This window comes from Lucilia sericata, unplaced genomic scaffold (assembly GCF_015586225.1).
Source record: "Lucilia sericata isolate MDLA Ls3-8-SP2 unplaced genomic scaffold, ASM1558622v1 Contig000239F_arrow, whole genome shotgun sequence".
NCBI lineage: Eukaryota > Metazoa > Arthropoda > Insecta > Diptera > Calliphoridae > Lucilia > Lucilia sericata.
The window spans coordinates 115,887-140,361 of NW_023994266.1; the positions used below are offsets into that span (position 1 = coordinate 115,887).

The 24,475-nt window shown below is 33.4% G+C and overlaps 3 protein-coding genes across 5 annotated transcripts in view; 2 read left to right on the top strand and 1 right to left on the bottom strand.

Moving 5' to 3' along the window:
- Positions 1–24,475, top strand: part of LOC119602535 — a 482,654-nt gene that overhangs the window by 111,064 nt on the left and 347,115 nt on the right. The window lies entirely within an intron of this gene.
- LOC119602537 lies at positions 13,877–14,958 on the top strand. Its single transcript, XM_037954118.1, has 2 exons — positions 13,877–14,505; positions 14,568–14,958. The coding sequence occupies exons 1-2, from the start codon at positions 14,073–14,075 to the stop codon at positions 14,870–14,872; spliced, it is 738 nt and encodes a 245-aa protein (XP_037810046.1). The 5' UTR covers positions 13,877–14,072; the 3' UTR covers positions 14,873–14,958.
- On the bottom strand, positions 16,763–18,536 carry LOC119602536. The gene is made up of 4 exons (XM_037954117.1): positions 18,218–18,536; positions 17,944–18,162; positions 17,738–17,885; positions 16,763–17,673 (listed from the first exon to the last, which is right to left on the bottom strand). The coding sequence occupies exons 1-4, from the start codon at positions 18,437–18,439 to the stop codon at positions 17,084–17,086; spliced, it is 1,179 nt and encodes a 392-aa protein (XP_037810045.1). The 5' UTR covers positions 18,440–18,536; the 3' UTR covers positions 16,763–17,083.

A 24,475-nucleotide genomic window follows, 5' to 3' on the forward strand; every position in this document is an offset into this window, starting at 1 on the left:
GTTAGTAAAAATTCCGCTTGTAATTTCTACAATATGTGCACCTATATATCGCCCAATATTCGGGTTTCTTGAACTAAGGTCTACAAAACATGCGACATACTAAAATCTTTCATATAGATTTATCAAATTTCTAATATGTCTATTATTTTCGATGTGAAATCGATTTTTTGTAAACGTAAAAACTAAAACCCACGTTTTCGTGAATATTAGACAACTAAAAATTTAATTTAATTTAATTTAATTTAATTTAGATGAGAAACATATTAACCTCAACTATCTGAATTTGGATTTTTAAAATCCCTTGATTTGTTTAAAAGTTATCAAAGAAAATAGTTAAATGTCATTAAATATTCATATCCATTTTCTTGAAACGACTTTTTTGGATTATGCCAATCCTGTAGGGCGATATATTCTGACTCCTTATAGATAGAGTAGTCGGGGACTTAATGCAGTAACTCAGGATTGAAAAAAATAATTTAATGTTCTGAAAATTTATAAAAGTAAACAGCAAAAAGTAAACGCAAAAGTAAACCTTATTTAAAATAATTATATTAAATTTTATGAATTTTTTTTGTTGTGGGCACATAAATAAATTTTTAACATCGAATCGTGATACTGCCATAAATCTCTCAATTAATAAATGTATATATTATAAAACAGAGCTAATATTTTAGTTTTTTATGTTATTTTTGTATTTTTTTAAGATAAACTTGGAAAAAAATGGAAAAAAAGTAGTGTAGGGAAAAATGTAGGGAAAATAAAAAGTGGGTGTAGGGAAAAAAGGGATTTTTTCTCTAAGCAAATGAAATCAACCAAATTCACAGAGAATATTCTTTGTTTTCCTAAGCAGTTTGGTATTGAAATCAGCAAAATCGGTTTATAACTTAAAAAGTTATGAGTAAAATTTTCAGACTACCTCGAAAAAAATTAAGATTTTTTCCTAATTAGTAGTTTTCTCAGAAACTACCGAAGAAAATTCGATGAATTTTGTTACAGATTATTTTTTTATCTAGAGGTTAATTAAACTTAAAATTGTAAGAATCGATCCAAAATTTTCCATAGCCCCCATACAAAGGTACATATTCTCGAAAATTAATTTATCGTTAATAACTTTCTCAAATATATCGGTATCAACACAAAATTTTATACATATTTACATAATATGAACAGGAATCATATTACCGACTTAGATATGTATCGGTTCACAATTGGTCAAGCTCCCATATATGGTCCACTTTCGAAAATCACTTAAATTAATATATTTCATTGATAAATAAAACTATCGGGATAAAATTACACATGAGTATGTTTTGTGTACATATACATAAATCACTCTACAAAATTGGTCCATAATTGGTCATAGCTCCCATATAAGGTCCACATCCGAAAATCACTTAAACGAGCTTAATTCATAGGTAAATAAAGCTATCTGGATAAAAATCGACATAAATATGTTTTGTGTATATTTGAATTACTTTACGATTTTTTTTCGGATCGTTCCGTAATTGGTCATAGCTCCCATATAAGGTCCACATCCGAAAATCACTTAAATGCGCTCATCATTGATAAATAAAGCTATCAGGGTAAAACTCGACGTGAATATGTTTTGTATATATATAAATCATTCAGTTAAAATTTTTCACATCGGTCCATAATTAGTTACAGCTCCCATATAAGGAAGTTTTTCAGTATCGGTCCATAGTTATTGTGCACATCTGTGAACAAATACCTTTAAAATATATATTTACTATATCAGATGTATATTATAAGAGTAAAAGGTATAAGCACATATACATTTCCCAAGTATTATATAGAAAACATGATTAGCTTTCATTTGGTGCCTATAACATAGTGTTAACCCTTTAAATGACGAAAATATATGTAGTTGAATATAATTATATTTAAAAAAATCAATTTTTAATGTTAGTATTTATTAAATGATAATAACTTTTAACTGATTTTTCAACAAAAGAAAATAGTTTTCTTAATTTTATATAAACGCACTAGCTGTACCCAGTGTGCTTTGCTACCCTAAAAGCAATATAAATAAAAAAAAAAAACACTTACACATGGGGTGTGACACGCAAATTATTGCAATTTCGCCAATTTTTCCGAACGATAATAAGGATTTTAATGTAAGCTATGAAAAATGAGAATAATATTGTATTGTATTTAATTAATCAATTCCCCCATTGAAAGTCCGCAAATTTTTCTCTAAATGTTCACATGAATGTCAAAGTTCTTCATGTAAAATTTGAAGATTCTAGATTCTATAGTATCACAGATATACAATTTTTTCTATTTTTTCTATAGATTTTTGTACCCGGCGTTTCCCGGGGTTTTAAGTGGTTTCATAATATTATACTTAAGTATTCTTCCGTTAGAGTAAACTAAAAAATATGCTTTGTGTCCATAGATCAATTTCTGAAATTTTTCAACATTCAGAAATATAAAAATTTCGTTGATTTAAATAACGTAACATTGCATTTACGAAATTAAAAAATTGTACTCATTTTACTCCTCACTAAGAGATTACTTCACAATTTTTTTTCCAATTTACAAAGCTAAAAGATTCCAAAATTATAATTCTAATACTATCTAGTTAGGTAAAACTATAATATACATATTTAACTTAGGAGAAAGAATAATTCTTGTCTTAAAGCATAAAGTGATAGTTTTTCCCTAACTTAATCACGTTTCAAAAAATGCTGAAGGTCTCCTTATGAAAAACTCCTTACAATTTCTTTGTGATCTTATAAAGCTATAAAAGAAATTTCATTGAATATTTATAAAAGGTACCAACACAGTACAAAAATACTACCCATACCTCTTTCTCCATTGAATTATTCAAATTTATGTATTTTGTTTAATATATTTTGTATCATTTCAGAAATCGATGTTGTAAAACATATATTAAGAAAATCACGCCAGAGAGGAACCTTTCCCTCTTTAATGATGTTTTGCAAAAACATTTTTGAAAAACACATTTTTTGACCGATTACGGAAAAATATTAATAATGTGGCACATACCCCTTCTTGTCCCTTCTTATTCAAGTTTTGGAAAACAATATAGTATATCACACGATATACCTATATATCTAAATACATATGTTTCAAATTAAGTGTAATTAAAAACATTATGCACACGCAACAGGTCGCAATTTGCAAGATAATTTTATGAAATTTGGCACATACTCTTCCAAGGTCGAATCCTATTGAAAATGGTTAAAATCGGACCAATATTTCGCATAGCCCCCATACAATCGCACCCCTGAATATGGCTTTTGAGTTCATAAATATGTTAAATGTTCTTGTATCACACCAAAAATCGGCAAAACTAAGTTTTTTATAATTTTTAATGACACTGCTGATTTTCGTAATGATCGGTCCTCATTTGATCACATCCCCCATGTAAAGTCCCCTTCATAAAAGGATTTGATGGTTCAAATTCACTTATAAAAACTAATATTACGGCGATATTCTACATAAATAACTTTAATGTAGACGTAAATCCCTTTACTAAAATTTATAAGGATAGGTCCATATTAACCTTCTACCCCCATATAACCCTCTTTTAAAAAATCCTTTTTTGTCAATAAATTGTTAAAATATTTCTGAATTACAGTAAAAATAAATTTAATTGCTTTATTATTAAAAAATAATCAACATTTGTATCATAATCACTGATGTAGGGCATCATATGGTCAGCCATACCCAACTACAAATTTTTACTTGTTTATTTATTTGTGTTATTTATTCATTGAAGTAGTTTGAATTGTCTGAAAATATGCATTTATTAAGTCTCTTTACGCAGCAAAAACAGATTTTCCTTTTTTACCCGTTTTTTTCCCTAAGGGTGGGATTTCTAAATATATGTACATATGTCTGAGACTATCAAAATCATAGTTTATAATATTTTGGCTTTAGAATAGAAAAAATCGTTCTTAAAGCACAAAAGTACTAATTTTGTCATATTTTCTCCATTTGGCCTATTTCTTTTGTCCCCTTCCGGTCCAATTTTCGCAACGGCTCTTTGGTAATATATATTTCTAACAAATTAAGTCGTTTAATCGAAAATGATTTTGCTTAAGGATAGACAAAATCAGTATTTACTATCAAAAGTACTCATTTTGCCCGTTTTTCACCCATTTTACCTGATTTTTGCCCCCTCCTAGTCCAAGTTCTGAAAAAATATATAGCCTATAACACTCTCCAAGTATAGATCTAACAATGTTCCAAATTTGAAGAAAATCAGTCCAGCCGTTTGGCGTGATTGACGAATAAACAAACGAACAAACTTACAAAGAGATTTATAATATATATTAGGATTACAGTAAAAAACTATTTTAATGTTCTTCATTTTTATATCTTGATATTTTTTCTTTTCAAGTGAAAAGTAAAGACCGGGACTTTCATAAATACATATCCTGAAGTGTAGACTTACAAAAAACGTGATGCACTAATGGCTTAAAAGGCGTCGCAGGTGGAAAAAGGATGCGATTTTGTGAAATAAGTTGAAAGTTTTATGAACTGTTTATTTGAAATAATCGCGCGATTTTTTCAAATAATTCTTCATTTTTGTTATTTTTTTTATTTTATCCCACAGAATAATCAAAAAGTTTTATGAACTTTTTGTTGCATTCTCCGGAAAAGCTCCGCAGGCGAAAAATTATTTGAAAAAATCGCGCGATTTTTTCTTTTATTTTATTCCACAGAGAAAAATTCTTAAAAAAGGCAATTATGTATTTAAAAATTATATTTTAATAATAAATATTTTGATTGGTTGGGGTCTCATAATATAAATATATCGAATGAAAAAGTATGATTTTGCTAAAAATTGGTTTAAGCAAATCATATTTTTCTTTTTAAATATGAATATAAGTACTTTTCGCTTATAGTCACAACCCTTAATTGCACACAAATTGAGGACTATGTCGCTAAAGTGATTATAAACAAAATTTTTTGTATATGTGCTTATTAAGAAATTCTTATATATTAATTTTTTGTGAATATAATTAAAAATTCATGTTTATTAAATAAATAAATATTATTTTCATAAATTCATTAAATTAAAAAATATTGTTTATATTATTTAAAAAAATCGAAAACTGTAGTCTGTTTTAGCTTGAGGATGTTGGTTACAATTGTATCCTCTATTTTTTTCTTTTAAATAAGAAATTTGAATTTATATCTTGCTCTAAGCAGAAATGTCGCAAATTATCTACTGCATTTAAAATTTCTGTGATCATCAACAAAAACTTCTTCATTTGAATCGTTACTAGTTAATTTACGATACATTTTTTTGTCGTAGTAGTGGTTTGCGACTTTGAAAACTATTTTTTTAGAAAAAATTTCGTGTGTTACAATATCGTGAAGTTTTTTCATATAACATGACTTTTAATAGCCACAGGTAAATGGCATATATGTGAAAATTGCTTATATCAAAAATGGACTATAAAGTAATCTTTTTATATGAAATTGTTCGACAGATACATTCAAATCTAATCAAGTTGACAATATAACTAATGTGACTATAACAGTGATGACTGTAAACGAAAACTACTGTAATAACTAAACGTCCGAAATAAATGAATTAATTAAAAAATATTGAAACTAAGTTTTTAATTCAATAATTCTAAGGCATTAAATGGGCTAGGAATTTGCAATGTACATCGAATGAAAGCTCATTCTATCTCCTATTCAATTTTTGAGTTTATATATTGTATTCATATCGTAAATTAAAGAGAAATTCTTAAATTTGCATAAAAATCCTAAATAAAAATCACTTTTATTCGAGATGGCGCTCAACGGGTTAATGGGACGGGTTATGTTATACATCGTAAAATCGCAGCCGTTTAGAGTCGGTAAGTTTTGCCAAATATTCATTGCACAACTTGGGCCAATACCCAACAGTAAGACATTTTAATGAGTAGCTGCATAATATTGCTACTTACATATCAATGGCAACCGAAATGGATCCGAGTAGCGATGAAGTTGTGAAGAATAAAGTAAACAAATTTAAGCCAGCACTAGCTATTACAGTCGACGACCGTAGTAAGTTAGGATGCCCGATGTGCCATGTTAATCATCATCTTAGCCAATGTACAAAATTTAGGAATATGTCTACAGATTTGTCCGTGTTTAACGTGAGCGCCTACCTTGACGGTCTAAGCTCACGGTGCTCATAACACCGGGTGAATACAATGCGTCGACCAGCGCCCCCCTACACAACCCGTACAATAACGACGGGATGTGCAAGAGTACCAGAATTGAAGTCATGCATTTGGACATGACCTCCCCCTTGGTTTGGGGCGGAGACTATCTAAACTCCTACCGATCTATGGGTCACGGCACCCGGTTGCAATGCAACTCCACACCGAGCTTACGCTCTTCCCGCGATTTGGGTCTAAACCACAGCCACCACGATACTCCATAAATAGCCGCACCATCATCCAGGCTGAAAAACCAGTTTCAGGGGCTTCCTGGATCCCGTGGTACCAGATTTTAAGTCTCCGGTCGGACTTCGTAGTTTAAAATAAACTACTACCAGTTGGCCTCCAAATAGGACCTGACTGGTGGCTAGCAGCAACACAAAACATACAACGAAAGGCACACAAGACGTACAAACATTGAACAGTCGCCCTCACGAGCGACACTTTGTGTCATATTCTCAACACCGCCAGGACTATACGTACAAAACACTAAACAGAGCACGCTCACGGATAACCAAGATAGCCGAAAAACAAAGGCAACGATGAAAAATCGAGGAAGTAACAACGATGAAACACCGAGGCAACGTGGCTGACGTCCTAAAAACAAACAAAATAAAAACAACAAAAAAGTCGGACAGGGAGAGAAAAACCAAAATAATGCAGCAAATAAATAAACGAACGAAAACAACTACCCAACGGTCATATACCTATGTACAAACTAGGCCAAGCCAGCGTGCCGAGAATGCACGACACCTGGCAAGGAACACCACCAACGTCTAACCGCATTAGGGATTGCCTCCACTAACGTCAGTCCTCCTGTTGAATACCTGCCTAGCATATTCTCCCAACCTAGCAACTGTCCTATCGTCCTCTAAAGCTCTACTGTACTCCCAATTTTCTCCGGTCCAAGTAATATTCATACTCGCTAAATCCCTAATGTCACTGTACAGGGGACACGCTGTAAGAACGTGCCCACGTCTTCTATTCCTGTCCCGCACCTACAGTCCGCAGTTTCGGACAGACCTCTCTTATGCAAAAATGAATTAAGAGAGACATGTCCCGTCAGTATGAAACCCAAACTCAAGCCGAAGCTAAAGGATGGGTGTTCCTGTACGAACGTCACGTCACGTATGAAACCATACGTTACCCGCCCCTTGTCACTATTAGTCCATCTCGTCCGCCACCTAGAGATCAGACACTCCCAAAGCAGTGCCTTGATATCCCTAGGTCCTCCAACCACGTCACGAGCAGAAAGCCAATTCCGGTCTAGAAGCGGTAGTCCCTTCTTGATCTTAAAAGCAATACCACGACGTATTACTTCCAAGTCAAGTACATCGCTTGGAACCGTTCGGCAAACAGGCAAGCAGCCAAGCAAAGAAACTCTCTGACACGATAAGACCTTGTTTCTGCTTACAACTGACATAACCGTCTCGTACCATACCGACGAGCCATACGCTGCATAAGCAACAAATAACCCCTCGTGTATAATACGAACGGCACGCCTGCTGAGAAACCAGTCACTCCTAAGGATGCGTCTGATCTGTCCCACAACGACGGAAAGCTTATCTCTGACTCGAACATATTGCCAAGCGTCCTCAACACTCATGCCCTCCTTAAAGCCAAAGTGAAACTCAGAAGATGTCGGCCTGGCGATCTCCTTTAGTCGAAACACCATCCCAGTCAATATCCCTATTCCTCCAGGTTCTAGTCTGGTCTGTCCTAACAGTTCGTTCTCTGCAAGTGACCGTAAACTCAATGTGCCTATGGTCACTTACACTCCAGTTATTACACAACCTCCACCTAAAGTCAAATGCTGTCATAGCTGCACCGTTAGCAGCTGTAACGTCTCCATAGGATCTTCAAAAGTGTACAGGTCACTCGGCTCATTCACCACCATGACGCACTTGGTAACCAGCCATTCGCTAAGCATAACTCCTCGTATATAGTTCTGATGACCAAGGGCTAACCCGTCCATCTTACTGAACCACATACGAGAGCATGCGTCGTCAGTAAACGACCGTACACCCCCCGGCAATCCTCTTATACGGCCACCCGAGGTATACGGCTCCTGCAAAAGTCGCACTCCGGACACGCATAGCTTGCCCCAATTCGCACACCACTGCATATGACCGCTGGCAGTTGAGCTGCGAAAGATTGATGGAGTTGGAATCCATGGCGTTTAGTGTCTGGCGTTCGCCCTAGCCACCATAGCGCTGTATACCGGACAGGCAGCTGATATCATAAGATGATCAGCCGGTAGCCCCTTGAATGCACAATTCCTGCAATGGATTTCATTCACACACCGTGATGCCATATGGCCAACCTGTCCGCAGAGGCGGCACACACCCTCCGTCATTCTACACTCCCTCACCCTGTAATCGAAGCCTAGGCAACGGAAACAGCTAGGCATCATGTGGGCGCACCATAAACGAAAATCAAATCACTTCACACCGGCCATTGTCCAGCAATTGCTGCATGGCCTCGTTACAGCCCTCCAGAACAATACTTACCGGTCCGCCTGTAGACTTCCAGGGAGCAGACACCAACCTGACCGACCTCTTGAACTCCTCAGGAGTCATCCTACGCCTGTAATTCAGGTCGTAGAGCTCCCCCATAAACTCATCCGGAGTGATTTCCGGATGGACGCGCTGCACCACCACCTTCGGACCCAACTTATCGTTCACCGACACTTCCAATCCAACTTCCCCAAACTTTTCATTAGCTGCCACCTTCTCCCTCTCAGCCACCGATGGTGTGCGTATAACCGCACCATCACTACGACGAAGCGGCCTCAGTTCGTGCACACGAACACCCATCCTTCGATGTAACACCCTTTTTACCTTTCACAACCACTGACCAGGTTTCCACCGACTTCGGCAAATTGGCAGCAGGAGCAACAGCAGCAGTAGAAGCAGGGACAACAGGAGCTCTCCTAGAAGCCGACGTAGACCTGGACGCCACTGCAGGAACCTTGAAGGTGGACTGACCCGCCTCCAACCTCCAGCTTTCCCTTCAGCTTTTCATTCTCGGCCATCAGATTAAAGTCCAGCACCTCGAACTTTGCCGCATTTTCCAGGATCTTCCTACCCAGAATGGGATCCACACCATCCACCAACACAGCCTCCATCATTCCCTGAGTAATCTCTTTAGCACCTATCACCGTCTGGTTCAAAATCCTAACACTAGGCGAAGCCGAAGACGAAGCAACTCTTCCAGCCCTACTAGCAGCAGCAACGACACCACTCAAATTTGACAGGTTCCCAGCAACACCAGTAGCAGCTCGCTTAGCCATCGGGTACCCGAGCTTAAATCTCTTGCCCGACCCCTTACCCGAGTTTTTGGCAACTTCCTAAGTTTCCGTACTAGACATCTCGATATCTGTATGGCGTAGCCTTCTCGTTGCAACCGGCGGCTCAAACTCAAAGGCCGTCGTGTCCGACGCATCACCCTTCGGTACATATCAGACGTATCCGCCTTTCCTTTGCCACCTTTCTTCTTGCTCGCAGGAGCCATGTTCACCCAAAAACCAAAATAAAATAAATCAAGAGTAAAATCAAATAACACGCAAAATCAATCGTCAACAAGGGAAAAAGTATATAATAATAAGACACTAGTAGGTGAAACTCCCCAATTTAGTGGGTACACCAACCGCCAGATAAGTAGGTAATGCAGTACCAAGACTGCCTCATCTTGGAAGGACAAGAACCTTAGACTGCCTTGCCGACAACTTCCGGTCTAAAGTGGGAACATGAAGTGCACTGATTTACCAACCGAACTGCCTTATCACACTGCCTTACCAACTTCCACTCTCAGGTACGGACCTGATGACACTGCCTTGCCGACTTCATGTTTAGAAGAGTCACACACCTTACCACCGGTCTGGCAACACCTCAAATCTCTGGCCGGAGTTTGACCTTCGAGCCGGACATTCACCTTGAGACTCCGCTGACAAAAGGAGTCTCAAAACTTTGTTTACTTTTTGTTCAACAACAAAAAATAAACACACACACGCTGTATATAAAATACACCACACTATGCACTATACCGATATCGGATTTTAATCCGCGCGCATCGACGGAATCACTCAACCGATTTCAATTTTAACAGATTCAGAACCTATGGAGTCCCAGCTTTTCACACAACTATCGCTCACTAATTTATTCACTATATTTCACTTCGAAATTAACTGACAAAGATACCGCTTATAAAAAAACGTCCGTACCGTACGCGTATCACAGCAAAAGTGTAGCTTTTTTGGACACATAATGATGACACATTTTGTTATACCCTCCACCACCATCAGTGGCGATAAAGGGTATATATAAGTTTGTCATTCCATGTGTAACACCAAAAAATATTCATCTGAGACCCAACAAAGTATATATATATATATATATATTCTGGGTCCTTATGAAATTCTGAGTCGATTTAGCTATGTCCGTCTGTCTGCCTGTCTGGTTAAAACACGCTCACGTTAAAACTAAGCAAATGACATGAACCAAATGCACTGAGAATATTCATTGTTTTCCTAAACAGAACTCGAGGTAAATATGTTTTGTATATAGATATAAATCATTCAGTGAAATTTTTTCCGGATCAGTCCACAATTGGTACTAGCTCCCATATAAGGTCCACATCCTAAAATCACTTAAACAAGCTTAATTCATTGATAAATAAAGCTATCGGGATAAAATTCGGCATGAGGTGTATAATTTAATTTTGTTTATAAATATTAATTACGATTTTTTTTCGGATCGGTCCATAATTGGTCATAGCTCCCATATAAGGTCCACATCCGAAAATCACTTAAATGTGCATAATTCATTGATAAATAAAGCTAACAGGGTAAAACTCGACGTGAATTTCTTGTGTATATATATATATATATATATATATATAAGTTTTCATTCCATGTGTAAATGATTTATTATATATATATATATATATATATATATTATTTATCTCTCTATCTCTATATATTCTCTCTCTCTCTCATCTCTCTCTCTCTATCTCTCTCTCTCTCTCTCTCTCTCTCTCTCTCTCTCTCTCCCTCCTTCGTGCACCTTTTCCCCCTCCTCCCTCCTTGCTTCCTTCCATCTAGCCCTTTTTCAGCATCGGTCCATAACTAGCTCCCATATAAGGTTCACTTCTGAAAACCACTTAATGCCACATAATTTATTATTAGACTCGACATGAGTATGTTCTGTGTACAGATAAATCATTTTGATTATTTTTTTCGAATTGGTTCATTATTGGTCATAGTTCCCATATAAATTATCGGCAGGATCGGCACATAATAGGTCGAAGAATAATCGGTCGGTATCTGAAAATCACTTAATACAAATGTTTTTGTGGGCCTAATCAAATTTAGTTACATACATACATGCATAAAGAAGTTACAAAATGATAAATAGTATCTTAATTACGGAAATAAAGTTCTTTAGTACTTAGTATGTATTTTAATACTTAAGTAAAATTTATTTCTTTGGTATAAATTATAAATTCGGCCCTATAACTTTAACCATTTATAACATATTCATTTTGGGTTTTAATAAAAAGTAGTTTGCAGGTGGAGGGTCTTTGAGATTCGGCAGAGCCAAATATAGCATTCTAATTTGCTTTTAAATGAATTTAGTATAAACAAATTCTGAACAACATTGCACATATCTAAATTTCCTTAAATATTTCACACACATGCATACGTGGAAATTATTAAATATATCTAAAGGTAAGTTCACATTTATGAAATATTTGACGATTTTTAACAAATATTTCTTTGCACTAATGTGAACAACAAATATTTTTGATTATTAAACACAAAAACAGCTGATTTGTAACAAACAAAATTGTTTGGCGGTGATCAAATATGTTATTAATGTGAACATAATGTGAACACCATGCATAAAATATTTTCATCGATTTTCAGCAAATAATTGTTTGGTCTTGCAAGTGAAATGTAAGAACAAACAGCATTAAATAACAGCTGTTATGAGTTATTTTGGCTAAAAAATGAGTGTTGTCTAGTAAATAAATAAAAACTGAAAATTTTTCCTATAATAATTATTGGATTTGAAAAATTTATTTTTTAATGTTTAAAAAAGTATATATATATATATGTATATATATATATTTATATATATATTTGGTATAAATCTAGCGTTCTAATTCAGATGATTTTAAAACATACCACATAATAGTAACATAACAAAGGCAAAAAAACTCTTCGCTCTATTAGGGTCCGGGAGTTACGGGCCTCCAAAGTTTTGATATATAATCGGATATATCTCGATTACTGATTAAACGATATGGTCGATATGGCTGTCAGTGGAAAGGTCTCTGAAATACCTTTCAATTGATGTATAGTATGGCATATATCATTAACCCATTGAGAGCCAAGTTCAAATTTTATGTTTTTTCTTTTGACTTTTTTACAAAAGTAACGTTATCTCAAATATATATGGATATAAGCGTACCTCATCTCACATTAAATTTTCATATTTATACATACTCTTACATTTTTAGCACATGTATATTTTACACTTTTAGCTAGGGGAAACTTTAAAAACTTTAACTATTTTTAAAAAATGAAAAATTATTTTAAAAAAATCGAGCCATATTTTAGAAAATTCACCAATTTTACCAAAAAGAGAAACATTATTTTAAAAAATCAAGCGTCATAACAAATCCTAGCAATATCACCAAAAAGTGAAAAATTATTTTAAAAAAATTGAGCGATTTTTTTTTAATTTTTAAAATAACCTAATACTAAATAAAAGACATACATTTCTAACTAATTTTATAGAAATAATAAATAATAAATAAACTAAATATTTTCACTTACATACGACAAAAATGTTTAAACTTGCATAACTTTTGCATTTCATGGATTATAGCTCTCAAACATATGTATATCATAGGAAATGTCAAAATATTGTCTACAAAATTTCATGTGAGATGAGGTATTTTTATATCTATATATTTTTTTGTTAAAAAAGTCAAAATTAAAAAAAAAAAAAAAAATTTGACCCTGGCTCTCAATGGGTTAATGATACATATTATACATCAATGGAAAGCTATTTCAAAGGCATTTCCAATGATACCCATATCGAACATATTGGTAATGTTGATGTTTGCTTAAATATGATTAAAATTTAAATTTTCTAAAAATATTAATTTTCAAACTAACATAACTCTTGCATTTCATGGGTTATAGCTTTCAAACATATATCATAGGAAAGCCCCAAACGTTGTCTACAAAATTTCATGTGAGATGAGGTACCGTTATGTCGATAAATTTATGAGATAACGGCACATCTGTAAAAAAATTCAAAAGAAAAAACATAAAATTTGACTCTGGCTCTCAATGGGTTAATGATATATATCATTTTATACATCAATGGAAAGTTCTTTCAAAGACCTTTCCAATGATACCCATATCGACCATATCGGTTAATTAGTAATCAAGAATTATCCAATTATATATCAAAACTTTGGAGGCCCATAACTCCCGGCCCCTAAGAGGGTGCAGATTTTTTTTCATCTCTGTAGTCAGAAGAAAAAAGACTACCAGGTATTGAAAAAATCTCTTAAAATCAGCTGAATTAGAACGCTTGATGAATTCCTTAAATATATACAACCAATAATATAATATTGTAAAAGCACTTGCAGTTTTTAGCGATTTAATATTTAAATAGCATTGACCACATTAAAATAAAAGTAAACAAGCAGCTGTGCTGACTTTTATTAAAAAAAATTGTGCACAGTTAAATTAAATTAAATAAAAACAAAAAAGAAATACATACTTAAATAAATTTCAAAGGCATTAAAATTTACTTTATGTTGAATTAAAAATCATAGAATATGCAAAATTTTGCAGACATGGATGTTAAAGAACCAGTAGCCAAAAAAGCCCGTACAAAACCAAAATCTTTTAAAGATTGGGAAGAAAATGATATTTTTAAATTAATTTCATTGGTAGAGGCTGAGCCCTGTTTGTGGAACGCCTCAATGGATGGATACCACAATAAAGCCATTCGCGACATTGGCTGGCTAAATATTGCCGATAACTTTGAACCCGCATATTCGGTAGTGGATGTAACCACCAAATGGACAAATTTGCGAATTCAATATAGGGGGTATGCCGCCCGTTCTAAAACAAAGTCAGGACAGGGCACAATGGAAATGCCTAAATGGAAATATTTTAATGCTATGGCTTTCGTAGGCCGAGCCGAGGATCACCAAACACAACCAACAATTTCCAATTTAAATATTGCCCATGGTACCGATAATAATAGTAAGTGTATATTTTAAAAAAATATGTACCTCAATAACAAAAAACTTGTAACTTATATCCAGTTGATAGCGACACCCCCACTACGTCAACACCACCATTATCTACCCCAACAATTACCCGTCGCACACAACCCTCAAATCAACAATCGGCAGCAACACAAATTGCAGAAACAATGCGTGATGCGGTTAATGTAATGAAAGAGCGTAAAGAAAATGCATCAGACCCAAATACGTCTTTCGCTAATTACATTCTAAGCGAGTTAAAAACTTTAAATAGCACAGAAGCTGCGACTGTGAGAAAAAAGGTTACTCTTTTCTTTATTCAATGCCTGGATGAGGAAAAAATAGTAATAGTAAAAATTAAATAATGTATTATAGTTAATGTTTATATTTCGTTTATTTTTGTTATTAAATTTACATATTTTTGTTATTGTATTTATATGAAACAAACATTGTTGTTATTATATTATAAACTTAAAAATTGTTTATGATTCTTTAATATAATCCATTCTAGTATGTCCTATTGATTTATATATATATATATATAGTCTATAGTCTAGACCATTGACTAGTCTATAGTCTAGACTATTGACTAGCCTACAGTCTACACTATTGACTAGACTACAGTCTACACTATTGACTAGACTATTGACTAGTCTATAGTCTACACTATAGACTAGTCTATAGTCTAGACTATTGACTATCTATATATATAAAAATGAAAGTGTGTTTGTATGTATGTAAGTTTGTTTGTTTGTTTGTGCTTTATAGACTGCTAAACGGCTGGACCGATTTTCCTGAAATTTTCACAGTTTCTTCCTGTATGTCTGGAAGGAACTATAGGCTACTTTTTATGTTGAAATTTCATGTGGGCGACGTGCCACGCCCATATTAAGAAAATATTAAATTAGTATATCTGAGATAATATAATAGTTAGAGTCTTCAAATTTTGTCGGAGCAACTTTAGTATCAATATAATTATTTAAGACAAAAAGTGGGCGGATTAGCATTAGGGGGCGTGGCACCTCCCATATAAATTTAATACAAAAATTCGTTTATCTTGGAAACTATTATAGTTAGAATATTAAAAATTTGCACGAGTAACTTTAACATCCATGTAAACATTTTGGGAAATAAATTGGCGGACTACCCATGAGGGGATCAGCACCTCCCATATTAATAAAATACAAAAATTGGTTTATCTGGGAAACTAATAGAACTAAATTCTTCAAATTTTGCACTAAGAACTTAAGTATTCATCTGAACATTTTGGAGAAAAAAGAGCGGACTTTCGTCATGGGGGGCTTGGAGGCCCCATATAAATTAAATAGGAAAATTATTATATCTGAGAAACTATTAGAGCTAGAATCTTCAAATTTTAATTGAAGAACTTTGACATTCATGTGAACATTCAGAGAATAACGGGCGGACTTTCAATGGGGGCTTGGCACCTCACATATGAATTAAATACAAAATTTCGCTTATCTGGGAAACTAATAGAACAAGATTCTTCAAATATTGCAAGAAGAACTTTATTATACATATGAACATTTTGGAGAAAAAAAGGGCGGACTTTCATCTGGGGGCTGTGAGTTCCCATGTGAATTAAATAGAAAAATTCGTATATCTGAGAAACTATTAGAGCTAGAATCTTCAAATTCTACATGAAGATCTTTGACATTAATGTGAACATTTAGAGAATAACGGGCGGACTTTCAATGGGGTCTTGGCACCTCCTATATGAATTAAATAAAAAATTTCGTATATCTGGGAAAATATTAGATTTTTTTTTAATTTGTCATCGATTACATCAAAATCTTAATTTACGTTCGGAACAAATGTATCTCTGGAAAACATTACAGTTAGAATCTTCAAAATTATTAAGAAGATTTTTTATTTACATATATTGCTTTTAGGGTAGCAAAGCACACTGGGTATAGCTAGTAGTCTATAATCTAGGCAATTGACTAGTCTAGTCTATAGTCTAGACTATTGATTAGCCTACAGTCTACACTATTGACTAGCCTACAGTCTACACTATTGACTAGTCTATAGTCTAGACTATTGTCTAGTCTATAGTCTAGACTATTGACTATAGTCTATAATCTAGGCAATTGACTAGTCTATAGACTAGATTATTGACAAGTCTATAGATTTGTATTGATATAGTCGAGACTATTGTCTAGTCTAGTTTATAAACTAAACTATAGACTAGACTATATTGTAGACTATAGACTGGACTATAGCCTAGACTATAAGCTAGAATAGTCTGTAGGCTGGACTATAGAATATACTAGTTTATAATGTAGTCTATAGTCTAGACTTTAGACTTGGTTATAGGCTAGACTGGACTGAATCATAGTTTTAATATTATTATTTATTTGATTTTTTCTGTAAACTATTTACAAGTAGAAATTTATAACCGATTTAGAAATTTAAATTAAGAAAATCATATTTTTTTTTATAAATTTTCTTTATTATCGTGGTAATATTAATAACTGAATTAGCTATATAAAAAACCAACAGTCTTTCTGTAGAATTTTTATATATGTTTATATTGAAACGGAACTTCTCCCTCTTCAATAAAATATTGGGAGAATTCTTCTCGAATTACTGAGGTTTCTTGGTAAATTTTGGTCGATGTCATTCCGCCATTCACCAGGGATTAGAGTGCCATCCTCGGAATAGTGGTCAACCAATTTCGGATTGAAATATACGGTTTTTTTTTGGGTCATCAAAAAATTGTGCAGAGCACAGCAAGCACAAGTTATTGTGCGTACTTTCGTGGGTTCAAGCATTATTGCGCTTCGTAATATTCTAAAACGAGCAGATAGAATTCCGAAAGCATTTTCTATAACCCTTCTCGCTCTTGACAATCTATAATTATAAATTCTTTGTGTTGCCGTTAATGTTCGCAAGCTATAGGGTTTTAACAAGTGTGGTGAGATAGCGAATGCATCATCAGCAACAAGCACATATGGTACCGGAATATTTCTAGATGGAAGTGGTTCAGAAGGTGGCAAATTAAGTTTATTATTGGTCATAGCTTCATTGAAGGAACTTTTGCGAAAAACGCCACCATCTGATATCCGACCATTTGATCCAACATCAATATACAGGAATATATAAGATGCATCCGAAATCCCCATTAGGACTATGCTATGTGTGCCTTTACAAAATAGCGGATAGGAATTTAAATAAGTCATATTTTATTGTTTAGGAATTCATTTTACCTTTATAATTGTAATAAATACTTCCTGAATGTGCTGGTGCTTTCATAACCACGTGCTTTCCGTCTAAAGCTCCTATGCAATTGGGAAAATTCCACTTATGCAAAAACTCCTCAGATATAGCTTTCCATTCTTCGATGGTTGATGGTGTCTATATTTTGATAATTAAAGAAATTAGTGTATTCCAAATAACCGTCAGTTAATGGTACCTTTAAATATTCCGGCTGAAGTACATTGTAAATTGCATTACAAACTTCTGGAACTATAACCGAGATTGTATTAAACGGTATCCGAAATACAAACTGGAGAGATCTAAAACTCTCACCTGTTGCCAAGTAACGAAGAGTAACCGCTAAACGTTCGGTGGCAGAAATGGGTTCCCGGAATCTTGTAGTCTGCTTCGTTATTAGAGGCTTAACTAGATTTAACTAAGGAAGCTATTAAAAGGTAATTAGGAATTTATATTACAACATAGAAACTTGCCAAATAATCAAAATCTTTTGCCTTCATTCTTAAAAAGTTGTGATACAGTGTTGGAGTTTCCAAGCGAAGCTCTTTCAACAACTTTGCGCAACACCCTTCCTCTTTTCGCCTTCGCACCCACTCACGAACCCATACTCTTTCTTGTTTTTCTTTTTTCCCTTCCAAAAGAATTACTGATACAACACCACAGCATAAAAGAAGAAAAGTATCTTCATTATTCATTTCAAACAAATAAATTTCTGTTTGTTTACTATTTCACTAAACAATTATTTCACACAAATATTTTGTTCAATCTGAACGGGCGGCAAACAAGTTTTTTCTGTTTATATATTTAGCTATTTGACAGCTGTTTCATGAAACAAAAAACGGCAAATATTTTGTCACAATGTGAACATAAAACCAACTCTGTTTTTATTTCATATGTTTTACAACAAACAAGTGAAAAAATATTTTATGCAAATATTTCATAGGTGTGAACGTACCTTAAGGCATATTTTAAGGCGCTATAAAATATTATAGAAAGTGGTGTTTATAATGCTGCGATAAAACTTGCAATTGTAACAGATTTAAATATTTAAATCTTTGCTTGTTCTTGTCTGTCTGTTGAAATCAGTTTTCTGAAGACCCCATATATCTTCGGGATCCAAATCTTCAATAATTCTATCAGATATGCTTTCGAGAAGATTCCTATTTAAAATCAGCAAAAGCCATCCATAAACAACGGAGATATAAGCACAAATCCATTGCGTTGTTTATTTTTATACCCTTCACCTTCGTGAGAAGGGTATATAAAAGTTTGTCATTCCGTTTGTAATTTCTATAATATAATTTTCCGACCCTATAAAGTATATATATTCTGGATCCTTATAGATAGCGGAGTCGATTTAGCCATGTCCGTCTGTCTGTCTGTCTGTGTGTATGTTGAAATCAGTTTTCAGAAGACCCCAGATATCTGCGAGATCCGAATTTTCAATAATTCTATCGGAAATACGGTCGAATAGAACGCTATTTAAAATCAGCCCAATCGGCCCATAAATAACGAAGATATGAGTAAAAATCCGAGACCACCTCTGAAAATTTCATCAAAAATTTACTTTTTTCGTGCATGCTTATACAAAACAATAAACAAACAAAAACAAAACACAGTATCAAACGGTAAATTTTTTTTGTCATTTGTTATTGTTATTCTTGTTTATAAACACAAAGCAAAGAATGAACATCACGTTACATTGTTATTGGCTAGAAACATGAAATTAAATATGTAGAGCCTGGATTAGGCGAGAACACATTAAAGGGCACTTTTTGGTACTTTTTCGTTCTACAAAAGGTACTTTTTGAATTTTCTATAATATCGAACCTAGAAACATGAAATTTAGCATGTAGGACCTTGACTAAGTAAGAACCTATAAAAACGGATTTTTTGGTACTTTTTCGTTATACAAAAGGTACTCTTTGAATTTTCTATAATATTGAACCTAGAAACATGGTATTAAATATGTAGAGCCCGGATTAGGCCAGAGCACAAAAAGGGGACTTTTTGGTACTTTTTCGTTCAACAAAAGGTACTTTTTGAATTTTCTATAATATTGAACCTAGAAACATGAAATTAAGTATGTACAGCCCCGATTAGCCCAGAACACATAAAAGTGGACTTTTTGGTACTTTTTCGTTCTCCAAAGGGTACTTTTTGAATTTTCTATAATATTGAACCTGGAAACATGATATTTAGCATGTAGGACCTTGACTAAGTAAGAACCTATAAAGAGGGATTTTTTGGTACTTTTTCGTTATACAAAAGGTACTCTTTGAATTTTCTATAATATTGAACCTAGAAACATGGTATTAAATATGTAGAGCCCGGATTAGGCCAGAGCACAAAAAAGAGGACTTTTTGGTACTTTTTCGTTCTACAAAAGGTACTTTTTTAATTTTCTATAATATTGAACCTAGAAACATGAAATTAAGTATGTAGAGCCCGGATTAGGCCAGAACACATAAAAGTGGACTTTTTGGTACTTTTTCGTTCTACAAAAGGTACTTTTTGAATTTTCTATAATATTGAACCTAGAAACATGAAATTTAGCATGTAGGGCCTTGACTAGGTAAGAACCTATAAAAGGGGACTTTTTTAGTACTTTTTCGTTTTACAAAAGGTACATTTTGAAATTTCTATAATTTTGAACCTAGAAATATGAAATTAAGCATGAAGAGCACGGATTAAGTTAGAACGTATAAAATGGGAAACAATTGGTATTTTTTGATTTTTTTGTAATAAAATTCGTACTGACTGTTTTTTAACACATCATGGTGAAGGGTATATAAGATTCGGCACAGCCGAATATAGTACTCTTACTTGTTTTTTCATTATTTCGTTTCGTATGTTTGTGTTTCATTGCCATGTGTATGTTGTTTTTGTTTCTTTGGGTATTCAGTTTCGTATGTTTGGAGGCTATGTGTTTTTGTTTCTAGGTGTATTCAGTTTCGTATGTTTGGTTATCTGTTGGTTTCATTGCGTTGTTTTTTGTTTTTTTGTGTATTTCGATTCGTATGTTTGGATGTCTGCTGGTTTGCTTGCCTTGTGTATTTTGTTTTTTATACCCTCCACCACCATCGGTGGTGATAGAGGGTATATATAACTTTGTCATTCCGTGTGTAACGCGAAGAAATATTCATCTGAGACCCAACAAAGTATATATATTCCGGGTCCTAATCAAGTTCTGAGTCGATTTAGCTATGTCCGTCTGTCTGTCTGTCTGCCTAAAACACGCTCACGTTAAAACTAAGCAAAAGAAATCAACCAAATTCGCCAAAAATATTCATTGTTATCCTAAGCAGTTTGGTATTAAAAATCAGCAAAATCGGTTCACAACGTTAAAAGTTATGAGTAACAATTTTAGACTACCTCGAAAAAATTACGGGTTTTTTCGTAATTCCTAAGTCGTTTTCTCAGAAACTACAAAAGATAATTCGATGAATTTTGTCACACATTATTTTTTTTACTCAGGGATTAATTGTGTTAAAAATCAAAATAATTGATCCAAAATTTCCCATAGCCCCCATACAAAGGTATATATTCTCAGAAATTAGTTTATCATTAAGAACTCCCTCAAATATATCGGTATCAACACAAAATTTTGTACATACAAATATAATATGAACAGAAATCATACTACCAACGTAGATCTCAGTCGGTCCACAGTTGGTCATAGTTCTCATATAAGGTCCACTGCCGAAAATCACATAAACGCACATATTTCATTGATAAATAAAGCTATTGTGATAAAATTCGAGTTAAATATGTCTTGTGTACATACAAATCATTCTACGAAATTTTTTACGGATCGGTCCATTATTGGTCATAGCTCCCATATAAGGCCCACTTCCGAAAATCACTTAAAAGCATATATTTCATTGTCAAATAAAGCTATCTTAATACAATTCGACACAAATATGTCACTTAAACGCATATATTTCGTTGAATTCTAAAGCTGTAAGGATAAAATTCGACTTTAATATGTTTTGTGTACATATAAATCACTCTATCACTTTTTTCCCGATTCGTCCATTATTTGTCATATCTCCCATATAAGGCCCACTTCCGAAAATCACTTAAACGTACATATTTCATTGTCAAATAAAGTTATTTTGATAAAATTCGACAGAAATATGTTTTGTCTTTATATGAATCACTCTACGAATTTTTTTTCCGGATAGGCTCCCGTATAAGGTCCACTTCATAAAAAGTAACTTGCTGGTGGAGGATTTTTAACATTCGGCATAGCCGAATATAGCACTCTAACTTGTTTTTTGTGTGTTTATTTCGTTTAGCGTTGTTGTTGTTCATTATGTTTTGCTATTGCTATAATAATGAAAGTCAGGAAAATGAAATAAATAAAAATTTTAGAAAATTTATATTTTTAAATACACTATGGTGAAGGGTATATAAGATTCGGCACAGCCAAATGTAGCACTCTTACTTGTCTTTTTTTAATTTTGTTTTAAAAATATTTTTTTTTTTTTCAGAATGGGCCCTTTTTTGCTTAAAAGGAAGTTTATACAATTTCCTTGAAGGGCTTTATAGTCCCATAATGGGATACGAGTGGGATATCTTTCAAAAAAATATTTTTTTTTTTTTTAATAGACATAAATTCTCGGGTAAAACATTCGAAAATGGCTATCGAAAGCGACAAGAGAATGTGCTCCTAGTGCTCACCTGTCGCTCAGTTTGTTACAGCAAATCTTTCGATCTCGAAGTTTTACTTACGATATCAATAGCGAGTATTTATAAATGTTAATTATGAATTAAAAAAAACATCATTTAAGTTTCAATCTCGATATTGTGAATAGTTAATAAAATGTGTTTGTTATTGGTATTGCAATCGCGTTCGTAAATGATTCATTTAACGATATCGAGATACATTCGTCAGAGATATTATTAACAGTTTACATTCGATATTGCTGAAGATTCGTTGGTAATGCGATAGCAATACTTCGAGAATGAATGTTTTGTTTCAACCGCATTTTATTTCGTATTTATACACATAATATATTAAGATTTAAATGTAACCCATGAAAAATTTGAATAATGTAATAGTTTCCCAGATATACGAAATGTTGTATTTAATTCATATGGGAGATGCCAATCCCCCATTGAAAGTCCGCCCATTTATCTCTAAATGTTCACATTAATGTCAAAGTTCTTTATGTAAAATTTGAAGATTCTAGCTGTAATAGTTTCTCAGATATACCCATTTTTCTATTTAATTCATATGAGGGTGCCAAGCTCCCCTTGATAAAGTCCGTCCTTTATTCTCCAAAATGTTTAGGTGAACATAAAAGTTCTTCGTGAAAAATTTTAAGAATCTCGTTCTATTTCCCTGTTAAAAGAATTTTTGTATTTAATTCATATGGGTGGTGCCGCTCCCCTCATGGGTAGTCCTCCAATTTATTACCCAAAATGTTTAAATGAATGTTAGAGTTATTCGTGCAAAATTTTAAGATTCTAACTGCAATAGTTTCCACGATAAACGAATTTTTGTATTTAATTTTATTATATGGGAGATGCCACGCCCCCTCATGCTAGTCCGCCTACTTTTTGTCCTAAATAATCATATTGAGGTTCCGACAAAATTTGAGGACTCTAACTGTGATATTATCTCAGATATACTAATTTAATATTTTCTTAATATGGGCGTGGCTCCTCGCCCACTTGAAATTTCAAAATAAAAAGTAGCCTAAAACCTCTTCCAGATATACAGGAATACACTGCGCAAATTTCCAGAAAATCATACAAAAATTTAGGCTGATTGGATAACGTTAACAGGTGCCGCAACGGCTCTGAAGTTTTCAAGTGCATTTACCAGGGGAAAAATATCGATTGTTTTCAGTTTTTGTCCAAATTTGGCCATTTAGTAATAAATTTTGAACTTTATTGTAAAGGTATCGTAATGTGCACAGAGTAGGCATTTCGGAAAGATAGCTTGTCTCACAGCACACAAATTCGAAATGTGATATATTCTAAAAAAAAAACATTTTGTTACTTAAAATATATCTATAATTACTAGAATATTAGTTTTTGCCCTTATAAGATAACGCTAACTCGTTCTCAGATATGGTAAAACAAGTTTGATATTTTCAACGGCCGTTTCAAATCTCCAATTTCAGTTTTTTTTAAACTTTGTTAAACTAATTTCAAAATTTTTAGGAGATCTCATGGGCATTTATGGTCAATAGATAAGGCTATTAAACGGTAAAAAAAATTAGATCAATATTTCTTACAGTTTAGCGGTACCTGCGATTTGAACTCGGCGGATTTCGGGAAAATAGCATTTTTTTTTGTAATATTTTAAAGAGTACGTATCAATTCTTTACTGTTGCACATTTTACATAAAGTATTATCTAAGTATTATAGTCTAGATAATATAAAATATATATCCGATGTTTTATTAAAATCGGACATTCTTAACCCATAAACTTTGGAGTTCAAATGTCAAATTTTGCAATATTTGGGAATTTTTAGTGTACCATATCGAAATAATATTTATTTGTCGGCCATCTTTACCAAAAATAACTGGAATTTATCTTATATAGTCCGATATTTAAAATAGAGTGAAAAAAAGGTAAATTGACCCTTTAAGGCACTTGGGAACAATTTAACACCAAAGTTCAAAAATTCGAAATCAACAAAAAGGCGAACCATTTGATTCATATTTATTGGATTTAAGAAAGCTAGTTAAGAGTTTCAGTTATATGGATGCT

Excerpts from the sequence above, each read along its gene's own strand:
- LOC119602536 (XM_037954117.1), bottom strand. The coding sequence starts at position 18,439 with ATGAATAATGAAGATACTTTTCTTCTTTTATGCTGTGGTGTTGTATCA. Across the intron at positions 18,163-18,217 it reads CAAAAGATTTTGATTATTTG|TTAAATCTAGTTAAGCCTCT; the intron begins GCAAGTTTCTAT and ends TAGCTTCCTTAG. Across the intron at positions 17,886-17,943 it reads TTCAGCCGGAATATTTAAAG|ACACCATCAACCATCGAAGA; the intron begins GTACCATTAACT and ends ATCAAAATATAG.
- LOC119602537 (XM_037954118.1), top strand. The coding sequence starts at position 14,073 with ATGCAAAATTTTGCAGACATGGATGTTAAAGAACCAGTAGCCAAAAAA. Across the intron at positions 14,506-14,567 it reads CCATGGTACCGATAATAATA|TTGATAGCGACACCCCCACT; the intron begins GTAAGTGTATAT and ends ACTTATATCCAG.